This window comes from Atheta coriaria, unplaced genomic scaffold (assembly GCF_025399875.1).
Source record: "Atheta coriaria isolate IRGN ID8LTWV9N9 unplaced genomic scaffold, Caltech_Dcor_3.1 hic_scaffold_9_pilon, whole genome shotgun sequence".
Lineage (NCBI taxonomy): Eukaryota > Metazoa > Arthropoda > Insecta > Coleoptera > Staphylinidae > Dalotia > Dalotia coriaria.
Genome location: NW_027045451.1, coordinates 13,294,477 through 13,316,575, shown reverse-complemented (window position 1 = coordinate 13,316,575; position 22,099 = coordinate 13,294,477). Strand labels below are relative to the sequence as shown.

The following is a 22,099-nucleotide window of genomic DNA, read 5'->3' as shown; positions in this document are numbered from 1 at the left end:
GCATGCGCGTTATGCGAATGATGAGGTATATAGGTGTATGTATATACCTATTATTACAAATTGGTGACGTCATCTATTGCTGGAAAAGTAAAATTTTGCGCAAATTTAAACATTTACGATATATAGGTAGATTTCTGTACTTGATGGTGAACATCTGTGTTTCCGTATTCTAACCTAGTTGTTTTCAACCGGTGTTAATTGAAAGATATGTACTTATCTAAACCTTGTTTATCCCTTGATATCTTTAATTTTTGCAAGTCATAATTAATAAATAATTCACATATCATAATGGAAGACACAATTTGTCCAAGATGCAAAACCACCAAGTTTCAAAATCCGTCCTTAAAGATGATGGTGAATATATGTGGCCATGCACTCTGTGAAAGTTGTGTGGACTTATTGTTTCTAAAAGGTAACAATATTTATCAGCATATTATTACAATCTTTTCATGTTTCTTGAATTCTATATAAAGGCTCAGGTGCGTGTCCTGAGTGTAGAATTCCTTTACGCCGAAATAACTTTCGAATACAACTATTTGAAGACCCAGCTGTAGAGAAAGAAGTTGACATACGTAAAAGAGTATTAAGAGATTTCAATAAAAAGGAGGAGGATTTTTCTTCTTTAGCTGAATACAATGACTATCTGGAAGAAATTGAAACCATTATTTATAATCTAATGAATGATATTGATATTATAGAAACAAATAAAAAAATTGAGATGTATAAAAAAGAAAATAGGGAATTAATAATGAAAAACAAAACTAAACTTGGCAGGGAAGAATATGAATTGGAGGAAATTATAGAACTAGAAAAGCAGCAGGAAGAATTACGGCGAAATTTCATAAAAATGGAAGAGGTATCATCCAAAAAGAAAAAAATTACCCAGAAAGAGGCTCTCATTGATGAATTAATGTTCTCAAATGCAAATGCTTCCAATATTGTTGAACACTTTGCACAAAGCAAGCAACAAGAAGTAGATGTCATGCCCGACATGAAAATGCCGGAGAAATTGTCGCACTTCTCAACCGGCGTTAAGTTTGGTGCATCAATAAATTCATCATTCCTCCCAGTAAAGATTGACGAAGGGCCCTTGTTCATCTACAAGCCGGTTTCATTATTAATCGACGGACCACGACCGCCTGCCACTAAGGAGATCATTAACGGTGGATTTGTGAATCACATAAGGCAAGAAACAAATTCGGAACGTGCGGGTGGATTTAAAGCGCATATAGCCTGTCAGCGAGCATTACAGGACGCGTTCGCAGGTTTGTTTCATGTGAAGCGCTCACCGACGGCGGAGTAAAGAGATTAGCAGCCAAAAGTTAGTTTTAAATAAAACAGACTTTATAATAATAAAACGAAAACAAAATATGCAATATTGTACATGTAACAATTATAATGTTGTACTCTTGGTTTCATTTTCATGACCATTTCTTTCATTAATCAATAATAGTAATAGTAATTGAGGGGGAGAAAAATAGTCTCACTTAAACTAGCACTGTACAAATGTATACATACAACAAACTAAACCTTTCATAATATTTTTTTTACCTTAACTACCAAAAATTATTTCCGCGCTCAACTCAACAAACATTCTATTAAAAGGCCACTCAAAAGCAGATTGATGTTAGCAATTGCACTATTTGCGATGATGAAACAATTTTCTTAATTAAACAACGTCCCATAATTAACATCAATTAGAAAACACGGTAAACATGGACCTTTCAATCAGCTTAGTTATCCTATCTTATATAATATGTTTCCAGTTTAAACATTTTCACTAAAATATTATTCTATCATATACTTCGCATTAATTATACCAACTATATCACATTTAAGTTTTTTTCTTCTTGAATAATATATATATGTTCGTTTCTTATGTAGCTTACGCTTAAAAGGTAAAAACAACTCCAAGAGAAGAGTCATTTTCTAATAGTATTTTTAGTGACTTCATTATTGGGATATTTTCAGCGTACGAGTGGCCGTCGCTGGTGGCATCATTGTTAAAACTAATGTGTACTTGCGTCCCATTTTGTATGTGTGTGTGTGTATTACGCGCGATTCAGTCTTGGGCGGATCGATGCGATCGCCAGATATTGAGAATTATTAAACAATTTAGCACGCAATTCAATGTATATACTAACTAGCTGTTGCTTCAGAGCATTGATGATCATCGTTCAATTGAGTTAATTTGCCAGGTTCGTTGATGAAGATTCGCCTGGCCAAAGCCTGTAAAATATATCAAACATGGAAAAACGGCCGAGACTATGATTAACTCAGAGCACACGTACCTTCAAACTATCAAGACATTGATCGCCATCTGCGGTATTGATTTCTGTGAGCAGACTGTTGGAACGCTCCAGTTCTGCATACAGCCCGAAAGGTACCTTCGACAAGCACTCAAGCTTGAGGATGTGCATCTTTGAGCGCAGATGTTTTGCTAGATGCCCGTGGATACGGAACGCAATGCTACAATCGATACATTTAAACGGCCGAGGCTCCTGTGATGATTGCGCTGGCGATGAGGAAAGCTATAAACAAATTTCGAGTTGCGATTAAAAATGTTTTATGGTGTTCATCAGTTATTGATATGTACCTTGTTATGATGGCCAGCACTGCGCTCATGCTTCTGCAGGTGCCCCTTCGTGCGAAAACTGACGGAACACGAGTCACACCTGTATGGGCGCTCTAGATAATGTATATTCATATGTAGACGCAATTGCGACGGTTTGTTAAACGTCTTGTTGCAGATCATACAGTTTTTATTCTCCTCCGACTTAACAATCAGGTCACTCTTGACCACCACGCTCGTCGATTTTTCCTCAGTCTTAATATGCTCGTTCTTTGTAGCGAGTTTGAGGAACTCAGTTGCGACATTCTTTGCAACCGAATTCTTTTCGAGCTTCTCTTGTTTGGTGGCAATATCGGCAAGCGTTTCCATGGCACTGTTGTCGTATTCACGAAGTTGCACTTTTCCTACAAGGGGCCCAGTCGATGTGGAGACGCGATCCAGTTGCTTTGCTCCATTGATTCGAAGATCATCAGGTACACGTTCGTTGGCAGCAACTTGGGAAAAAGACAAATCCATTGCTTCTGAATCATCACTTGCGCTGAAGGGCGAAGTTTCCGATGGTGGAGGTGGGGGCGGCAGCGACATATGCACAACATGTCTACGCTGGTCCAGCACGGGAGATATCTGTTTGGGTGCTAGGTAAACATGTTCGGCAGATTTTGTAATAACCGGTACGGGCGGAGGCTGCTTCGGTGGCGGGTTGTAACGTTTGATAACATTGAAATGGATAATATTTCGTTCCGTCGATGGGTCGCTCGACACAGACTCGCTGGATGTTGAGCGGGCTGGTTCCTCGCTGGCAGTGATCGGCGTGGTGTATGGATAGGTAAGCGGTCTCGTTTCACGTGCATGCAAGGGCAAAACATCCATCTCTTTGGGCCCTGCGTCCGCCGCCCGCTTGATAGCGCTCAGTGAGATGTTCTGATCGAGAATTTTGTTCTTAACATAGTTCATTTTGAAGACGTGCACTAACTGTTCGGCATTGACGAAACTACGATTGATTGTCTCAATCATCGACGGACTGGGTAGTTCTTTTGCGGTCGAATTAACTTTCTGTGATAACGATAGCAAACCGTAGGCGGCCTCGTGTTCTTGGTTTCTTGTGGAGGCCTCATCTAAAAATTGTGAAGAGTACATGTAAATGTAGTTTCAAAAGTGCTAGCAAACATCAATCAAATAACGTCAAACAAGATGGCAATGTGGATTGGAACTGCACAATTGCATAATTTATAGTAAATACGGTGAGCTTTGCAGTTGCATTTATTGTTTTATTCTAAAATGAAGCAAATTATGCCGTCCGACGTCTACCAACCTCCAAACAATCGAAATTATCATAACATAACAACGTCATTTGCATTCGCAGGTCTAGTATTTATAACGGTGACATTGCAATCCTCATAAAATCTAAATGACACGACAGTCGTGCACAGTGTGGCGTGTTTTATTTTATTTTTTGATTGGTATATTAACTTTTTGATTTTGTAAGAGATTATTGAAAATATTGCTACAACTATTAGGCGATTTATGAGCAGAGTTGGATGATGTAGTTAAATGACTCACCTCGTCCTCGAACATAGTTGTAATCCTCGTGAGATTCATATCCGGCCAAAAGCGACTTCGCTGCCGCTTTGATAGTTTCCTCCTTCTTATTAGTCACATCGCCGGGAATAAACTGAAAAGCAACAGATGTAAAACATACATTGTGTAAAAAAATACTCCCACTCGCATATTTACCTTGTATCTGGAATCAACGACTTTGTCCGCGCGGTACTTCCCTGCTATAGAATAACTTGCATTCCGCTGCCTGCTGTCATACTCGAGCAAGTACCACTTGTCACCCTTATTGTCCTGCTGCCGCCACTCCGAGTACATGCTCAATTTCCTAAAATGCGGCACATAGAAGGGCTGCGTCTTGTTAAGCGTACAATACACCGGCTTCGTTGAGCTCTTCAGCCCCAAATTACTATAGTAATTGCCGTTCATCAGCTGCTCGTTATACTTCTTATCTCCGCGCGGCGTATCGGGACTTATGAGGATCTGATTAAACATTGTCGGCGTCAAGCCGTGATGGTGTTTTAAAGAAACGGAAGATGGTTTCAACGCTAGGCTGTTCGGACGGGCAAATTTTCTCGGTGCTTCAGTTGTAACAGGTGGTGGTTCCAATATTTCCATTTTGACACCGGGTGAGCTTGGTGCTTCGCTTTTTACATACGCCACTCTCTCCCCATCATCATTGGATGGTGTGATCCGAATGACCGGTTTAGACTTGATCGCTTCAGCAATAATGGGGCCTGGCATTCCGGGCACGTATCGCACCACTTTCCCATTGACCAGTAAACTCATCGGATCTGTAGTGTCTCCAACAGAGATCACCTTGGGAACATTACCCTTAGTTTGATTAACTGCAAGTAAAGACTGCGTCGGAGACTCGGAGTAGGAACGATTCGCATTTACCCCCGGTATTGTTAAATTCAGTTGTTTGAGACTGGGCGCCAGTAACTTGGCTGCATTCTGACTGAAGTCCATGATATTGGAGTAATCACCATTGGAACCGTTCGCGCTTATACCCTCAACTTTGTCGCCTGACATCGGAGTACTCTGCTTGGTTGGCATCGTATGTAATACAATACCACCCGACTGTAAGGTGTTCCTGATTACACGATTTTCGCTCACTTTCGGCGAGGACACCATTTGATAGTCTGGCTTCTCCGGCCGCTCACCTTGCGGATATGTGGGAACATCTTCGTGATCACCCACGGCCGGTGTCTGGGTGACCTTCACCTCGCCGCCGAACAATTTTACAGGTGGTTTACGCAGTTTGTCGGAGAAAAAGTGAACGGAAGAGTGATAGCTTTCTTTGCCAATGTCCTTTATACTACCTTGAAACCCGTCGTCGCAAGAGAACGATTTGTTTTTGTCAGATTCGACAAGCCGCGTCTTGCCCAGGCATGGTCCGGGTGATTTGTGTGAAAAGTTGAATGAATCCTTGTTTTGGGTGAGAATTGTTGCAACATTGACACTGCTACTGCGACTATAACGCGGTCCCCCGCGTCCTTTACACATCTTCATTTTATGCAGCTCCAGTTCCGTGAACGTCCGGAATATCATCTTGCAGTGTTGGCATTGTAAGTTCGTATCAGCAGAGAGATTTTTCAAGAGTAGCTCTTTGATAAGGCTCTTCTTCGCAGGTTCAAAGGAGACCTCGCTGAGACACCGCTTGCGATTCTTACTGGTCAAGTTCAAGGGTTGGTCGTCGCCGTTGCTCTTGCACGAGTCTGGCGACGAATCAAGTGGACTGTGCGAATGGATCTGCTGCTCGGCGGATGGCATACGCTGTTCGCAGGAATCGAGTATCTTATTAAAAGTATAACACAGGTTCGGCGTTGGCTCTGTGGTAATCTTCTCATTGATGATCGCCATGCTATTCTCTTCATTCTCGTTTTCGTAGTATGACTTGGTATGGAAGCGCGGTTTATAGGGCTTCGCCTTAGGGGCTTCCTCGGCGTTGGGTGGTGTATCGGTAATCACCGTCGGGCGCTCAACGGGTGGCTGGCATGGCGGTGGAGTGGTCGCGTTCGACTCGCTTTCCGAACCGGCACCCCCACCCCCGCCACTGCCTTTATTCCCCATCACGCGGTTGACGTGAGTGCGCGACCTGCAGTGCTTGTAGAGGTTACTGCGCGTCTTGAAACTAAAGTTGCAGCTCTGGCACGGGTACGGCCGCTCGTTGGTGTGCGCTCTGATATGTTTCTGCAGCACGCTGGGCTTGCTGCACGCCAGACTACAAAACGGGCAAACGTACTTGCCGCCGTTGGCCGCCGTCGATGTAGACGCATTATGAGCGTCGTAGACACGCGCCGCCACCGGCTCCCCTTTAACGATAGTGCCCAGTAAAGTTTCGTCGGTTTTGCCCTCCTGTTGGTATGACACCGTCACGTACTCGGGCTTATCTGATATGTCGTCGTCGTCGTGCTCGTCCGCGTAACTGCTGTGAAACAGTCGGTCGCGCCTGACCACGTAGTTAGTCGGATATGTAATGGAAGACTTCAGCGAACTTCTGTCGCATTTTGTACTATACCGGAGGAGGTGCTCCGGAGACGGAAAGCGCTCGCGGGCACCGGTGAGCATCCCCGGAAGCGGCGGATAGCACGGGTCATCTTCGGGCGCCTCGAAGATCGTCTGCTTCTTGAACTTCTTGTGCAAGTATTTGTTTCCGTCACCGCCCCTCTCCATGGCGCAAGGGCAAAACTATCTAGAAATAATTCAGAAGACACAATTTAGAGTACGCTCATCGTATATATCGTCGCCATGAGTTGGTGAGATGGAGCTCACAACGAACAAGTAGAAACTTTCGGTGTGGTGTTCGCGGTTATCGGAGATTTGAGCTGTGTGTGAGTCATATATAAGAGTGGTTGATAAGCGCTGATAGAGCCCACGCCATTCAACCGCTCGACAGATTAACACATGTTAAAAATCACATTCAGGCAGCATAGAGAATTCCCTAATCATGACGTTTAAAAACTGTTCAAAGAAAAAGTGTTACAATTGATCCAAGTATGTATTCCCCTATGCGGATGATAATAGATAATAAAATATGATGTACGAAATGACATGGAATTCGACACTTGTTCAGCAAGTGACAATCGAGCGTGATAATAGTAACGGCAATAAATCAGAAACCCACAACGGATGTACACAAACTTAGTGAGTCAATTAATAGAACTGATACCAGAACATAACAACAACGAGAGAACTTTTATTACGATAATGTCATCGAAACAAATTTTGAAGCGTTTTGAACCCATAATTCGGTATAAAAATAAAATGCACCTGATGTATGCATGTGTCTACCGCACTCGACAAGCCAAACAAGGGGGACACCAAAAACAGCAGGTGTTACTCATTTAACGCATTGGCATACAGGTATACCGCGTCTTAACATGCGGGCATGCGGACAACGGCAAGCAACAGCTTGCAGCGTAACCTGTTGCTTCGCACACTCGCACGACCCCCAAACCAACCACCACTCTTCACGCCACTCCATCGCACACATTTCCTTTTCCAAGAAAGAGATTACGTGATCTGCGGCTACCTGCGCTTTCCACGAAATTGCCGCCGACTTGTCCGTACCCGTACCGAGAAAACGCACGCACACCGCCGCAGAATTCCCCCGAACCACGCAACAACGTAAACAGCCGACTTGAATTGCGATTGTTATTGCCGCTGATTCATAATTGCGACAAAGCGACAACAACAACAACACACGCAGCGTACACTCGCGCGTTATTGAAGAATCAACCGAGCTAACCACACACGCACACACAGCACAATATTGTACATAGTTGAACTATCATCGGTCAACTATCGGTTTGTTTTTAATATGACGAATCATCTTTATTATTGCAGCGACCCAATTTTTACGCTGTGCGCACAGCGCGCCAAATTGCAGGCGTAATTGTATGCAGGCAATGCCGCGAATTGAAACCAAAGGATGCCCACATGCCCACAAATAAACTGCTGTTGGCGACTTTCAAAATAGTTCGAGATTCCGACGGTCGCGTTCCTTTTCGCAGCGAAAACTGCATATTACTGGTATGAGTAATACCCCAGTCCACAAGGACAATTAGCGTGCTGAGCATGAGTTCACTGGTACAACACTACTTGAAAGTAAAAACTGTCCACGTTGTTGCAACGAAAAAGTTTCCGAACTGAAATAATAAGTTCCACAACGGCAAAAACAAAACAAAAAAATACAGTAAAATATGTTGAACAATAACGCATTGTAATGGAGTGAAAAATGATTGTTGTGACAAAGGTCAAGTATATGAGGTTTAGCTAAATACGATTCTGCGCTTTTCGCCGGACATTCCTGCTATACCTACGTAATTCGATTACGGAATTATGTTACCCAGCTTATGAGCGGACAGATAGCGAACGAGTAACGAGAGCGTCAATGAGGCGCGCGCCGCGAACACCACACAGTTCGTACACGCATGACGTCTACTGCTAGGAAACCAATGAATATACCGCGGCTCATTCAAGTTACAAGTTGATCATAACGTGCGATTGGAACGCAAGTTTGTCACAAACAGCGCACAACATCCCGAATTCTAAACTAGTTTTTCATTAGACTAATTTAGGTGCGAAACATTCCGCGGCGCTATTTTGGCCGCAAGAGGCGAGGAATGCGAATGGTTGAGAGTTGAGAGCGCGCCGCTGTGAGAGTGGGAGGCTGCGAGACGGCACAGACAGCGTATGACGCCAAGTGATAGTCAACACGGCGCCAAAGTACAATACCGTGCAAAATTCGAGTCGGTTGCGCGCAGCGTGCTGGACTGCTCACCTGCTGCGAATTTCCCTCGCTTCCCTGTGTACGACGGGGCACTGCGACGTCCAGCTGCCCCCGCTAGCGCATCGTCGACTTTGGCACAAGCACACGCACTACGACGCACCGTCACCAATCACGGCGCATCCTTACTAATTTAATAAATCCCATTGATGTGCGCGTTGTGATAATAGGTCCGCTTAAATGCCCGAGCAGCAGTTGTGATGGTGATAATCACGCTCGGAGCGCGCTCGCGGCTGCCGCCGCATGCGACGCGCTTGTTTTGGCACTTGTTTGCGTTGCGCCCGCAGCCACCGCCGCTGCCGCCGCCTCCACCCAGAGCCCTGCTCGGCTGCGCTCCGCGGCGAAAACACAATGATTCATCGAGACACTCGCGTGCGCAGTTGTGGGCACACGCAAGGGACGCGAGCGATCGCAACCGAAATTCGAAAGAAAACAACGAAAAACCTACCGCCAGGATGCGTACCGCGCGACACTACTACGACACTCACGATATGCGATATGCTGACTAGCGCGGCGCCATGTTTACTGTTCCATTTCAGTTATTCCACCAACTCTCTCGTGCGCAACCCACCGCCGCACTCCGCGACCCGCTGTGCTGCCAGTCGCATCACAATCGCATGACGTACTTGTAAAGGCCGCGCGAGTGAACCAACTGCGCGAGCATTTCTCGCTCTCGCACGCCGGAATCTCCTCGCGTGTCTTACTCCCACACGCACTTGTCCGGCATGCGTGCGCCTTGTCCATTGCTGCTAGTCATTCAAGGCGCGCGAACGCGCGATTTCCTCTCCCCTCCCACGTGCGGCCGCATGGAATCTCCCTCAGTCCGTCTCGCTCACACGACACTTCATGTTTTAAAAAGAAAAAGTATAAACCTGTTCCACGGCAGCCGCGGCAAGGCAGAACGTGGCGCACCGGTGGCCACCGCACCAACAACTCGCATCGCAGCACCAGAGAACCAACAACCACATGCGTCATGCTTTCTCTTTCTACGCTAATCCGGATTATTTTCAAGCGGAGCCCAAGTTCCTAAACATTGCGATAGATGCGATAATTTGCTACAACTCGCGATATGCTTTTGTTCACTCTTGCTCTCGCCTGATTTTTCGACAGAAACGCAGAAAAAGATTTTTGGTAATTTTCCAAAATCACGTGAAACGTTCGCATTTCATATCTCGCAATTTTCGCGTATTTCGAGTTGAGAAATCCGGAAAATCTGAATGCGTCATCATGATGATGGTTATTTTTAATTGGTTGAAAACAGTCGTGCGTGCACATGTGACTGGATACGTGATAAGAGTTAAATCGCTTAACAGTACGTATGTAAATACAAGTTTAAAAGGATATTAAAAAAACTCGCGTTTTTCGTAAATGACGAAAGCATCGAGAATTACGACTCGCGAGCGCGTGGGTTACCTGCGTCGCTCTCCTCCTACCGCGTGAGCGTTGTTGTCTCTCCGGTGTCTTTGCATTGTGCGCGCAAGGTGAAGTCGAGAAAACTCGGCGGAATCTCCTCTCTCGTGGCCGCAGTTACGAAACTCGTTTTACATAACAGGTTATGCTAGCGACGTCTCTCTTTCGGAATCTCCACGTCGCGTCCTTGTTCAGCACTGTTACACGCCGCAACTTTCAACGACCCAACTACAAATATATAATTTCATCTTTTTTATTATTAAAATAACAATCTCAAGGTTCTAAGATTCGCTAGGAGCTATATGCAATCATAATGATAATACTAACAATTTTCTACAATATTTGCACCTGTAATTAATAAAATATCTTTTCCTAAGTATTTGCGTGATAATCAAGGAACAAGCTACTCATTGTAATTCATACTGTGACTAGAATGAAGTAGAATATATTAAGAACGTTCGGATGTCCGAATGGCGGCCCGCATGTTAATCGACCGCATCGTCCCAGGCGTAATGCAACTCCTCGGCTTCGGTGGCAGTCTCAGTAGACTGCGCCGCGTCGACGTTCGGCGTTAATGCCCGCGCCACGCCATTATTATTGTTCTCAACGTCTCGCACGCTCGTCTGAGTGCTGCCGCTCTGCGTCGACTTCGACTCGGTCTTCCATAGTTCTTCTTGATCTGTTGACGAGGGACACTCGAAATGTACACAATGAAACACTTCATTAGCGGTGTTGTAGGTACCGACAATTCGGATAAAGACAACCGGCCTGGCCGGGAAACGAACCACCTGCCATGATTTACACCTCTCACGAGTGCGATCCACAAGCACCTCCCAGTCGCGAATGTTGACGGACGACTCGATGTAGTAACTATAGCTTCGATCATCGCAATCCCACAGTAAAAGGCGCAGGCTGGAGAGCATGTATGGCTGACCCAGCTGAATGAGGATGGACCCGGAGCCAACTTGATGGCAGGTGTAGCCCGAATCGAGGTTATAATGTTTTGTATCGCCGTTTAACAGAGCGTTTCTTGAGCGGCACACTCCCTCGATGACACAGGCGGACTTTTCCAAGGTAGCAACATTACTCGTGGGACATATCACTCCATTTATGACGGTCGGTAGGGTTTCTTTGTACATTGCATTCAAAGATACTAAATGAAACACCTGGAATACCAAAACAATAAATCAACATTACATAATATTTGGGCAATTATCCACGAAAATTAAGTAAAACATTGGAATATTGCTCAAAACAATATAATTTCTAAACTTAATAAAATATAACAATTACCTTATTTGATGTATTATTTGTTCCAACAATTTTAATATACTGCACAACTCTGGTATCAAAGAATAAGCTCTGCCATGACCGACACGCATACTGATTATAATCGATGACTCGAATCCAATCCTTGAGCTCAAGCGAAACTTCAATGTAGTAAGAATAGGAACGGTTGTCGCGATCCCATAAAAGCAGTTTTAGGTGATTGATAATTGATGGCTTTCCCAGTTTGACAATAATACATTGATCCGGCAATCCAATAGTATGACGGGTGTACCCACGCTCTAAATCGTAATTGTAAATGTCTCCATCAATGCAAGCATCTAATAGTTCGCCGGCGATTACTTTCGAACCATGCCCTTGCGTTGCAACGTTTTCATTCAATACTAAAAAAAATATAAAAAAAATTATGGTTGTGTTGTAAACTTTATTTTCGGCACTTACTCAGTTGCCCCCTGTGTGGCAGATTGCTAACTTTTGCACTAGTTCTTTCCGCAATAGCATCTAACAAAGTATCAGGTTTTACAAGATCTGCAGGTCTCACCACTGATAATAAATCAGTGATTGTCATCAATGAGAGGCGAACACAGTCAATTACTTCATCACTGCTTACTTCATTGTGCCTACACCATTTGCACACACCTTTGAATATTTCCACTTCCGGAGCAAAAACGAATCCCTTTTAAGCAATTCCACTAAAGAGGCCTGTGACAAACTAATGAAGGATTCATGGTCTAAGATTTCTGATGCATGCTGATCAAAAAACAAATGGCACACTTCCACAAGCCTGTCCATTCCATATAATCTGGCAGTATCAATAATTGCACACACATTCTTTAAAGCCAATAATTGCCTCAAAATATCTGATATGGCAGTCTCAAGCTCTTGAAAACCATATTGATGTGCCAAACCTAATGTTTCTAGAATGACTTCTTCTTTCATTGAAATGAGAAACATATGGCCAGAGTAGATATATTTAAGTAGAGCTTTAAATGCTGATAAAGCAGCATCAGGCATTTCTATCTCAGATTGGTTTGATTCCTTCATTCCACCATATAGTAAAGCTCGAAAATATTCACTTCTGGCAGCCAGGATAACCTGTATAACATAAGTATGACAATCATATTTGTTGGAGCAATGGACAAAACAAACCTTATGGGCGTGTAGTCGCTGCCCTTCGACAATTAGGGCTACATCCGAGTATTCTTCGTTGAGAAACAGCGACGCAAAGTTGTTAGAGAACTGTTCGAGGTGCGCAATTTCGCCGAGGCGGCTGCTCGATGTCCCGCAAGAGTTAGGCGACTGCAAATGATTACTGCTCATCTTATCAGATGCGACAATTGCATCAATTCGAGAACTAAAACTGATCACTTTCTACGTTGGATTTAAATAAACATTAGAAACAAATTTGCGCAAGCACTAATCGTCAACGTCAAATCACAACACTGCCGCCATGTTGTTTACTGTTATGTTGTTTACAACGTTTACAAATGCTCTTCTGAACACTGCGCAGTCAATGAGAATGTCAGCCGCTTGTACCACACACCGTCAATAAGATTGTCAATATTTTAATTTTTAGGTTAAAATTAAAATAACGCGAAACTTGATAAGTTAAATTAAAATGGATTATTTCATTTATAAATTTCCAAAGAAAATTCCTAAACATATTGTATGGACAAGTTCAATTGCAGCAAGTATCGGAATAGCATGTCTTATAAAGTATGTTATAACATTTAAGTTAACAATTTAATCAAGTTCTATTTGTGTTCTGATTGTGTTGAGAATATTGTAGAGAATGGGTTGGCGGCAAGAGATATCCCTCAAACATTGATGCAAAGGACAAAGTAGTTGTAATAACTGGGGCTAATACTGGAATTGGTAAAGAGACAGCATGGGAACTGGCAAGGAGAGATGCCAAAGTATATATGGCATGTAGGGATATGAAGAAGTGTGAGGAGGTATTCAATAATCTTTTGAAAATTAGGAAAGCAACTAAGCATTTTAGAGTTTTTAGACCAGGGAGGAAATTGTACTTGACACTAAGAACAAGTTTGTTTACTGCAAAGCATGTGACTTAGCATCATTGGCATCCATTGAACAATTTGTCAAGCAATTTAGTAAAGAAGAGAAAATAGATGTGCTTATTAATAATGCTGGTGTTATGAGAGTGAAAAAACATACTAAGACACAGGACGGTTTTGAAATGCAACTGGGTGTAAACCATCTGGGACATTTTTACTTGACAAATTTATTAATGCCTAAATTAAAGGTAATTTGATGAAATATTTGATCATTATATACTAATTTGTTATGTGTAGGCTGCAATATCTGCAAGAATAATTAATGTGTCCAGTATTGCACACTTAAGAGGGGCTATTAACAAGAATGATTTAAACCTAGAGCAAAAATATGATCCTGGTGACGCTTACGCACAAAGCAAACTTGCAAATGTTTTGTTCACACGGGAGTTGAGCAAACAATTGAAAAATACAAATATTACAGTGAATGCTGTCCATCCAGGAATGGTGGATACTGAAATCATTAGGCACATGGGTTTTTTTAATAGTTGGTTTTCTACAATCTTTCTGAAGCCGCTAGTTTGGCCTTTTATAAAGAGTCCACGACAGGGATGTCAAACTATTGTATATCTAGCCCTTGATCCCGAAGTTCAAAAAGTGTCCGGACAATATTTCCAAGATTATGTTGAAACAAAACCTCTCCAGTGGCGCAAGATGAAAACTTGTCAAAATGGTTGTGGTTGGTAAGTGAAAAGTGGACAAGAGCAAAATTTCAAGTAGCATGATACTTATTCATGTATTAATTTAGTAAATGAATGAATAAAACCTGTAAAAAATTTGTATACAGATAATAACGAAAAATACATTTGTCAATACATTATACTGTGCAATATATTGCTCGGGAATATGGCATGGTAGTTATATAATTTTTTACTTTAACAGAATAATTATAGTATTATAATTGGTATTATTTATTTTTATCAGAGATTATTAATCATGCAATATTAATTTTAAAAAACATTTCCTGCATAAACATTTAAACAAAAATTTATTGCACAATAACGCGCTCTAGCGGGGAAGCTCGAAACTAATGGCATTCACCTTCCGACAATGGTACGGACTCCTTGCTATATTAACCTGCATTGCAAACTTCATAAACTTTGTTTATTTCTGAACGTTAGGACCCTCAAGCCAGAAATACTGATGAACCTATTTTGAAAGAATGGCATTGGCTTCGTTAACGGCAACCTACACGGATTCAGAGGGCGAAGATGACGTCAACGAGTCGGAAAATACTGGTACAGTTACAATTGAAACACCACAAACTTCGCCCGAAAAATCCACGCCAACTTCGCGACCATCTACACCGGTTCAATCAACAATAACAACACGCGTTGCGAAGTTGGTTTCTTACCACGACGACACGGTGGTGTCAGACGACGAGAACCATGACGATTCGGCAGAAACACCTACAACAGTTGTGATAACTGAAATACCAGAGGATATACCCATAGAACCAGAACCAGTTGATGAAGATGGTATTCAACTACCTCCTGAACCGACAGGCCAGTGTGCACCTGAGGTTCAAGAAAAGTTCACAAAACTCTATGAGAAGATGAGAAAGAATGCATTAGACATGAATGACATAATACAAAGAAGAAAAGATTTCAGAAATCCAAGTATTTATGAGAAACTTATCTCATTTTGTGGCATTAATGAACTAGGTTATATTATTTTATATATTATTTGGGTCTAAATGAGTAATAATGATGTTTAATTATATTTTAGGCACAAATTATCCGCCAGCAATTTATGATCCACATAAATGGAACAAAGAGTCTTATTTTGATGAACTTGTCAAAGTGCAAAATGTTGAGATGGATAAACGTGAAAAGGAACGCAAGTCTAAAGTTGAGTTCGTATCAGGAACAAAGAAGCACGAGGATGATGCCAAAAAACGAAAAAGCAAATGGGATCAACCAGGTGGTAATTCTGTGGGAAATATTAAACCTGCTGGTTTGGTGCAGCCCTCATTAACAAATAGTGCAACAGGGACTAAGGCGACTGTCATTTCAGCTTTTGGATCTTTGCCTAAGAAACCTAGACCATAGAATGAAATGTAGATTAAATTCAAATAGGTACTTTATAAGATAAGAAATAAATTATTAATCGTACGGTACTCCTGACAGTAATATTTTCGGTTTGACAATTGTTTAAAATATGTCAGGAGAATGAATAACCGAATTTTCCTCTGTGTACCCTGGCCGTGAGTTGAAGAAATTAGGTCAAGCATCGTATATACGGTTGCCTATATTTATGTTTCATCTGCTAACAGCCGTCGAGTGGTTTAAATTGTTTGAAGGCTGCAGTAAGCTAGTCACAGTCAAGAAAAGCAGATATACAACGAGTGCTTCGAACAGACACAAACAAGAAGAAAACGGAGAAAATAATGGCGAGGTTGCGCATAGTTGAGTGAGTGTACGCTCGCGCACGTTCGCGATCAGCCGATGAAACGCTTCCCGACGTCGTAGCCTCGCACACCGCGCGCCTGTAGTCGTCGTCCGCGGCCGTGCGCACACACAGTGTTCGGTGCACACAGGTTGGCAGTAGATTGCATGGCATTCGCGGTGAGCGAGCCAGACAGCGCCGGGCAGCAGTGAGCGAGCAAGAGAGCGACTGAGGAGTTTAGAAATGGCCGCTGTTAGCAGTGGCCGCAGTGCTGGTGCTGTTGTAATGGCTCCGAACCTGGACGCGCAGAACGATCTCGACGACTTGCTGAAGAAGCTTTATCCGGCTGTGTGCGAAGAGAAGACACCTCTGCCTCGCGCTTGGAGTCCCAAGGAGAAGTACAATTACATTGGACTCTCGCAGAGCAATCTACGAGTTCACTATAAAGGTACAGTGTGTTTTTGTTAATTTTCACTCCGTCACAATCACAACGCACATTTACTTATTGTTGGATACTGCCAACATTATAGCCGCCTTCAAATATTACCACACTTCCACACAAGTTGCGGAATCCATTGCGGAGCGTTCTTTGGTTTATTTTATTTGTTTTGTCAGCTGCTCATCGAACAAAAAACTTGCTATTACAATGATAACCTATGACGTACATACGCCTACTACAATAATTTCGTCGTGGTCGTCCTAAATCAAGAAAAATTATCATGTCATCGACCGTCTGTTGGGTATACTGGGCTTTTTCAGACAACTAAACAAAGAAATCAGCTGATCGTCATGAAGGACGGCGGGTGCGGGCCGCAGGGGGGAGCGTGTGCTACACACCAATGCAGAAACACGCGTATACAACCAACAATGAAACAAACGGGCTACAATTATTTTCCTCGCCTATGCTTAGATCTCAATGTGATGACCTCGGTATTCCTAACCGTTCGTTTGTAAGCTGCGCTTTAGTTTTGCAATCAATTAATATGCCACGGGCCATTTTCCAACAGAGCGCTTCATGTGATCATCTCATCCGATTGGGCTATTGCGACGTTTATATCGTTTCTTTGTGTTGTCTGTGCCCTGCTACCTGTTTCCGAGACGGGTCAGGACCTTGATCGCCTTGTGTTGATTTCGGCTGGAGGGAAAGTCGACGGCATAAATTATTTCAATGCGTAAACAACCGTTAATGGTCTCAGCTGTTTATTTTTCGGTAGTAATGTCTCAAAGCAATACGCAAATAAGTTATCGCTTGGCATTGGCGTGACGCGAATTAAAAATATTCAATTGTATTCGATGCATTCGGATATTGTCACCCCATTAAGTTTTTCTACGTTGGGCGGTTTCCTCCGGCGAGAACTACTAGATGTATAAACCGGAAATGTAATTACTTTCATCATTTATGCGCGCGCGTTACACTGAATATATCGAGCACGACTCAGACGTGTGTTGTGTTGTGAAACACGAATAGGAATGATGAAAAGCACGATTTCTATTTTGAGTCGCAATGTTCGATGTGAATTTCCAACGAAACACAAAATACTCGGCCCTAAAATGAATCGCAGAGTTTCGTAGAAATAGAAGCTAGACTTGATTCAGTTTGCTTTAGCTCTATTATGTTGATTCTTTTCGCATTGTGGGTGATATTGTTCATCGCTGATTGTTGATATTTGTTTGATGATAAAATATTAGGCGCTGGGTACTGTTGCAACTAGCGTCTACGGTTGAATAGCTAGACAACGAGAGAAAAGTTTAAGGCGAAGCCTAAAAATAAGCGCCGCGTGTGCAAGATATTCACATTTAAAACAAACACGGTGGAATTAACGCCGCTCAGGTCACTAATATTAAAATACTAATATATCAGTTCATAAAATTTACTTTCATTAACATTAACAATCAATGCAATCTTTAAAAAAAGAATTTTTTGCTACAAACGTTGTTATGCAAATTTAATTGCCGTATGAAAAATTCATGGTTTTGTTCGACAGGTACAGATACTATGCGTGATTCTTTGTGATATCGATATAAATCGTGAATTTGCCAATTGATTATTCGTCTTGCATGCACCACAACTGATGGTTTTCCGCGGTTTAAATTTGAAGTTTCTATTCCATGGATGGCACAGTTATGAACGGAACGAAACCAATCTTTCTCTAACTACACTGTGCTTATTACATTTTACCTCTTGCTCGTGAACAATAACAGCAGACACAACTACATATAATACTGCTATAGTTGCAGATCATAAAAAAGTTGTAATTGAATAAGTTGGATTTTTATATCGATTTAAAATATCTGTGTAATTTTGTATTCAATAATTAAACTTGATGACAACTTGATGATTTTTTCACTACTAGCTTTGGTTGTATCGGAAAAGTCATGATGCAAGTGATTCATGCTCTCATTTGTGTGTGATTTGATGGAAAATATTGTTTCATTAAGTGCACAACTCACGCAGCCGAGCAGAAATGTATACACAAAGCCAAATGAGCAATTATTTGTGTGCAAAACGCACTACTATGCCCGAACTAAGTATCGACAAGGCCATAGGTTGGCGAGGCTAGAATTAAAATAGGGCACCCTTAAAATTATTGAATTTTTCAAGTCAATGTTTTGATCGCATTAATATATGCGCATGCCACCTGAACTTGATGGCAAAGCCCGAGGAAAGTTTTTTGGTCTTCAGTGCGCCGCGCCGTCTAGACAGTTTGATCGGGGGGGGCTGTTTTCGTGGATGAAGGACCCAGCCGAAACGCAACGCGAGGCAACTAAGGTCACGTCGCGATGTCATTTACCCCTGCCTCCCACCTACACGATCCCAGCCCGGCCGCTATTATTTTATTTGCTTCAAGAGTGAAAGTTTTGTTTTTGCAGGATGTGGGAAAACGCACAAAGACGCTGCCAGCGTGCAAGCGACGCATCCGATTCCGGCAGCATGCGGTCTCTACTACTTCGAGGTGCGCATAGTTAGCAAAGGCCGTGATGGCTACATGGGCATTGGACTCTCTGCCGCCGGCGTTAACATGAACAGGCTGCCCGGATGGGATAAACATTCATATGGTTATCACGGTGATGATGGTCACTCGTTCTGCTCGTCCGGCACAGGACAACCATATGGTCCCACCTTCACCACGGGCGACGTCATCGGCTGCGGCGTGAACTTAGTCGACAATACTTGTTTTTATACCAAAAACGGGCACCATTTGGGCACTGCTTTCACAGATCTACCTCCTAATCTATATCCGACCGTTGGATTGCAGACCCCTGGAGAGGTGGTAGATGCGAATTTTGGTCAGGAGCCTTTTATGTTTGACATTGAGGACATGATGAGGGAATTGCGATCTCGAACAAGACTTCAAATTTACGATTTTCCAGTACCGGAGAGCCAAGGCGAATGGCAAACCGTATTAAATAAGTGAGTAAATCGACTGACACAAATGTGCAAACTGCAAAGTATTAATAAATGTATGGTATTTCTTTAGAATGGTATCGTCTTACTTAATACACCATGGTTTCTGTAACACTGCCGAAGCATTCGCCACTGTAACAGATCAACCATTTAACGAAGACATCGCTTCAATAAAAAATCGCCAAAGTAAGTTACCTCACCACCTGCTTTCAGTAACAATGGAATTCTGATTGCATTTGTTTGCAGAGATTTTAAAATTAGTGTTAGCTGGTAGAATGGGCGAGGCCATAGATAAGACGAAGCGCTTATATCCGGATCTCTTGAAAAACGATCAGAAGCTACTGTTTATGCTGAAATGTCGGCAGTTTATTGAAATGGTGAACGGCACCGACGTGGAGGTGAACGCCGGTCGCAAATCTGCCAGCAACAACAGTCTCGGCACACATCCACCGCCATACACGAACGCCAATTCACCGAGCAGCCCTATACAGACGTCGGTGATACAGTCGACGAAAGCGTTTGCTAGCAATAACAAATCACCAAAGCTGGATGATATGAACAATCAGAACCAGCCGGCGGCCGCGCTTAATGGCAGCGCTAACAACTCGAATAATGCGGCTCCAGCAGCGAGCATACGAACCCCACCAGTTGATGCCAGTGCCGCGGATAGCGACGTTGAAATGGACACCTCCGAGGAACCGCAGCAGAATGGGCATTCTGTGAGCGCCAATGGCAAGAGTAACGGGTATCAGAACGGCAACAGCCATACTCCCGCAAGCAATGCGGGCGTCAATCAAGTAGATTGTTTTGAAAACGAGGATGAAGATATGGGTAAATTTTTATTAAATTATCTACTTTATTATTAAATAATTATCATTGCAGATGTGGATGGGCCATACAGCCGGAATAGTTGTAAACCTGCCGTTCACAGAATTCTTGAATTTGGGAAAGAGCTATATGCTATGAGTCAAACACTCACTGAAGACGACTCGAATGAAGCTCATGACATGGTCATGGTAAGACACCTACCTATAATCAGTTTGATCTGTTTACTTAAGGGGAAAACTTTTTAGGACGCATTTAGTTTATTAGCCTATTCAAATCCATGGGCGAGCCCCGTAGGATGGCAGTTGGATCCACTGCAGAGGGAAAGAGTTTATGCATCACTTAATTCAGCTATTTTAAGTATGTACATAATTTAGCACTAACCATTGAACGAAATGATTCATTTAATTGGACATATGTGTATGTATTGCAGAATCTACTAATAAACCTAGAAAACCACCACTGGAAGTCGCGATGGCGCACGCTCAAGAACTGGTGCGCTTGATGGCCTCCGCAGGTATCGGATCTAGTGCCTTCGCCTCCATCCCCGAACTCCTGGAGCACTGATACTGACACCCGTTCGGATACGACTGCGCATACCTCATGCGCAACACGTTAATTAATTCGGGCGCGAATTGAAACAAGTCGTTGGTTTGGTAACCAGAGTGAACTCAATAACATTTATAACGTAGAGATTATTCAGCATGCACGCGGTTTGATGCAAAACACGCTGGGAGGGAGGACATGCAAACGCCATTATAGTTTCAGTTTGTAATCTAAGACGGGATTAACACTAATTCAACATTACATAGACTGCCAACACATAATGGATAGTTTTATGCTACCACTTGTCACGCATATGTTGTTGTTCACGAAATTGTTCACTCTCAGCTCCGGAGAAACCAGTTACATGGGCTTGTTTTATACGTTACTATAATTCGTTTAGCATAATTTGTGTACATATGATTTCAGCGTATTCCATATATATTATTGACCTTTTTTCCGAACAATTTGAATATACAATAATTATGCAATAATTACTATAAGAATAAATCTATTGTTTTTGTTTGCTTTCAAATTTGGTTGTTTTCTTTTGTTTCTATTTGTTCATCGTACATGATAAGTGGTCGCATAAATGAATATTTCGATAACGTTAATCAAATAAATACGTAGATAGCACATTGGACATAGACGAACCAAATAACAAGCGACTCCGTTTAAAAATTAAAAGCGAAGTGAAATAAACATACAACGCATTTTTATAATAATGTACATAAAAGTAACGATAACTATTTATGCAACTTGGATGTTCCAGAGAAGAGAATAAAATTAGCTTCGAGGAATCTGATTTTCTTCGTCTGTGCTGGAATGAAAATCGTAACATGTGTAAACTAATATGTATTAATCGCCATATCGATTGTACTCCTTGTGTTGCGTGCGAATTAACGATGATGGCCATGTTAGTAGATATATCGTAGCGCGCTGATGGTTTCATCTGTAACAATTATATCGGATTCTATCGGATGTAAACATACATTGTAAAATTGCGAAAAAAATCCAACAAATTGAAATTTATTTTTATGAATATACGAAAAACGAATACATATAACCTAATGTAACGTAAAAACAAATGTGTATTGAATGTAGATGGTTTGCGGTGTACAGAAGGCTGGATGACGGAAAATGGAAAGCAATTAGTAGTTTCTGTACTGTTTGAAAATGATAAAAGAAAATGAAATTTATTGTGATATGTATGCAACCATATGAACAAAAGAAAATTCACACAC

At 42.3% G+C, this 22,099-nt stretch overlaps 6 protein-coding genes across 7 annotated transcripts; 4 read left to right on the top strand and 2 right to left on the bottom strand.

Annotated features, from left to right (window-relative positions):
• The first annotated feature begins 73 nt into the window (after positions 1-73).
• Positions 74-1,533, top strand: Mat1 (CDK-activating kinase assembly factor). Its single transcript, XM_065311851.1, has 2 exons — positions 74-412; positions 474-1,533. The coding sequence occupies exons 1-2, from the start codon at positions 289-291 to the stop codon at positions 1,301-1,303; spliced, it is 954 nt and encodes a 317-aa protein (XP_065167923.1). The 5' UTR covers positions 74-288; the 3' UTR covers positions 1,304-1,533.
• On the bottom strand, positions 1,323-9,611 carry LOC135798872 (uncharacterized). 2 transcript variants are annotated; one of them, XM_065311844.1, is made up of 6 exons: positions 9,370-9,611; positions 4,307-6,824; positions 4,133-4,244; positions 2,597-3,687; positions 2,292-2,531; positions 1,323-2,229 (listed from the first exon to the last, which is right to left on the bottom strand). In XM_065311844.1, exons 2-6 carry the CDS (start codon positions 6,803-6,805, stop codon positions 2,140-2,142), a joined length of 4,032 nt encoding a protein of 1,343 aa, XP_065167916.1. In that variant the 5' UTR covers positions 6,806-6,824; positions 9,370-9,611; the 3' UTR covers positions 1,323-2,139. The 2 variants fall into 2 exon arrangements, with proteins under 2 accessions (XP_065167916.1, XP_065167915.1); XM_065311843.1 differs by having other exon boundaries at positions 8,916-9,609.
• Positions 9,612-10,568: 957 nt separating this feature from the next.
• On the bottom strand, positions 10,569-13,132 carry BTBD9 (BTB (POZ) domain containing 9). The gene is given in 5 exon segments (XM_065312179.1): positions 10,569-11,497; positions 11,625-12,001; positions 12,060-12,284; positions 12,287-12,713; positions 12,768-13,132. Coding segments are annotated over 5 exon segments (1,881 nt in total). The 5' UTR covers positions 12,939-13,132; the 3' UTR covers positions 10,569-10,816.
• LOC135799162 (retinol dehydrogenase 13-like) lies at positions 13,119-14,513 on the top strand. Its single transcript, XM_065312185.1, is given in 5 exon segments — positions 13,119-13,334; positions 13,408-13,573; positions 13,630-13,884; positions 13,934-14,321; positions 14,324-14,513. Coding segments are annotated over 5 exon segments (1,002 nt in total). The 5' UTR covers positions 13,119-13,236; the 3' UTR covers positions 14,419-14,513.
• A 232-nt stretch (positions 14,514-14,745) lies between these two features.
• On the top strand, positions 14,746-15,812 carry LOC135799163 (SAP30-binding protein). The gene is made up of 2 exons (XM_065312186.1): positions 14,746-15,357; positions 15,422-15,812. The coding sequence occupies exons 1-2, from the start codon at positions 14,856-14,858 to the stop codon at positions 15,742-15,744; spliced, it is 825 nt and encodes a 274-aa protein (XP_065168258.1). The 5' UTR covers positions 14,746-14,855; the 3' UTR covers positions 15,745-15,812.
• Positions 15,813-16,063: 251 nt separating this feature from the next.
• On the top strand, positions 16,064-21,390 carry RanBPM (Ran-binding protein M). The gene is made up of 7 exons (XM_065312180.1): positions 16,064-16,529; positions 18,953-19,493; positions 19,561-19,673; positions 19,734-20,318; positions 20,370-20,503; positions 20,561-20,672; positions 20,746-21,390. The coding sequence occupies exons 1-7, from the start codon at positions 16,325-16,327 to the stop codon at positions 20,877-20,879; spliced, it is 1,824 nt and encodes a 607-aa protein (XP_065168252.1). The 5' UTR covers positions 16,064-16,324; the 3' UTR covers positions 20,880-21,390.
• Positions 21,391-22,099: the final 709 nt, after the last annotated feature.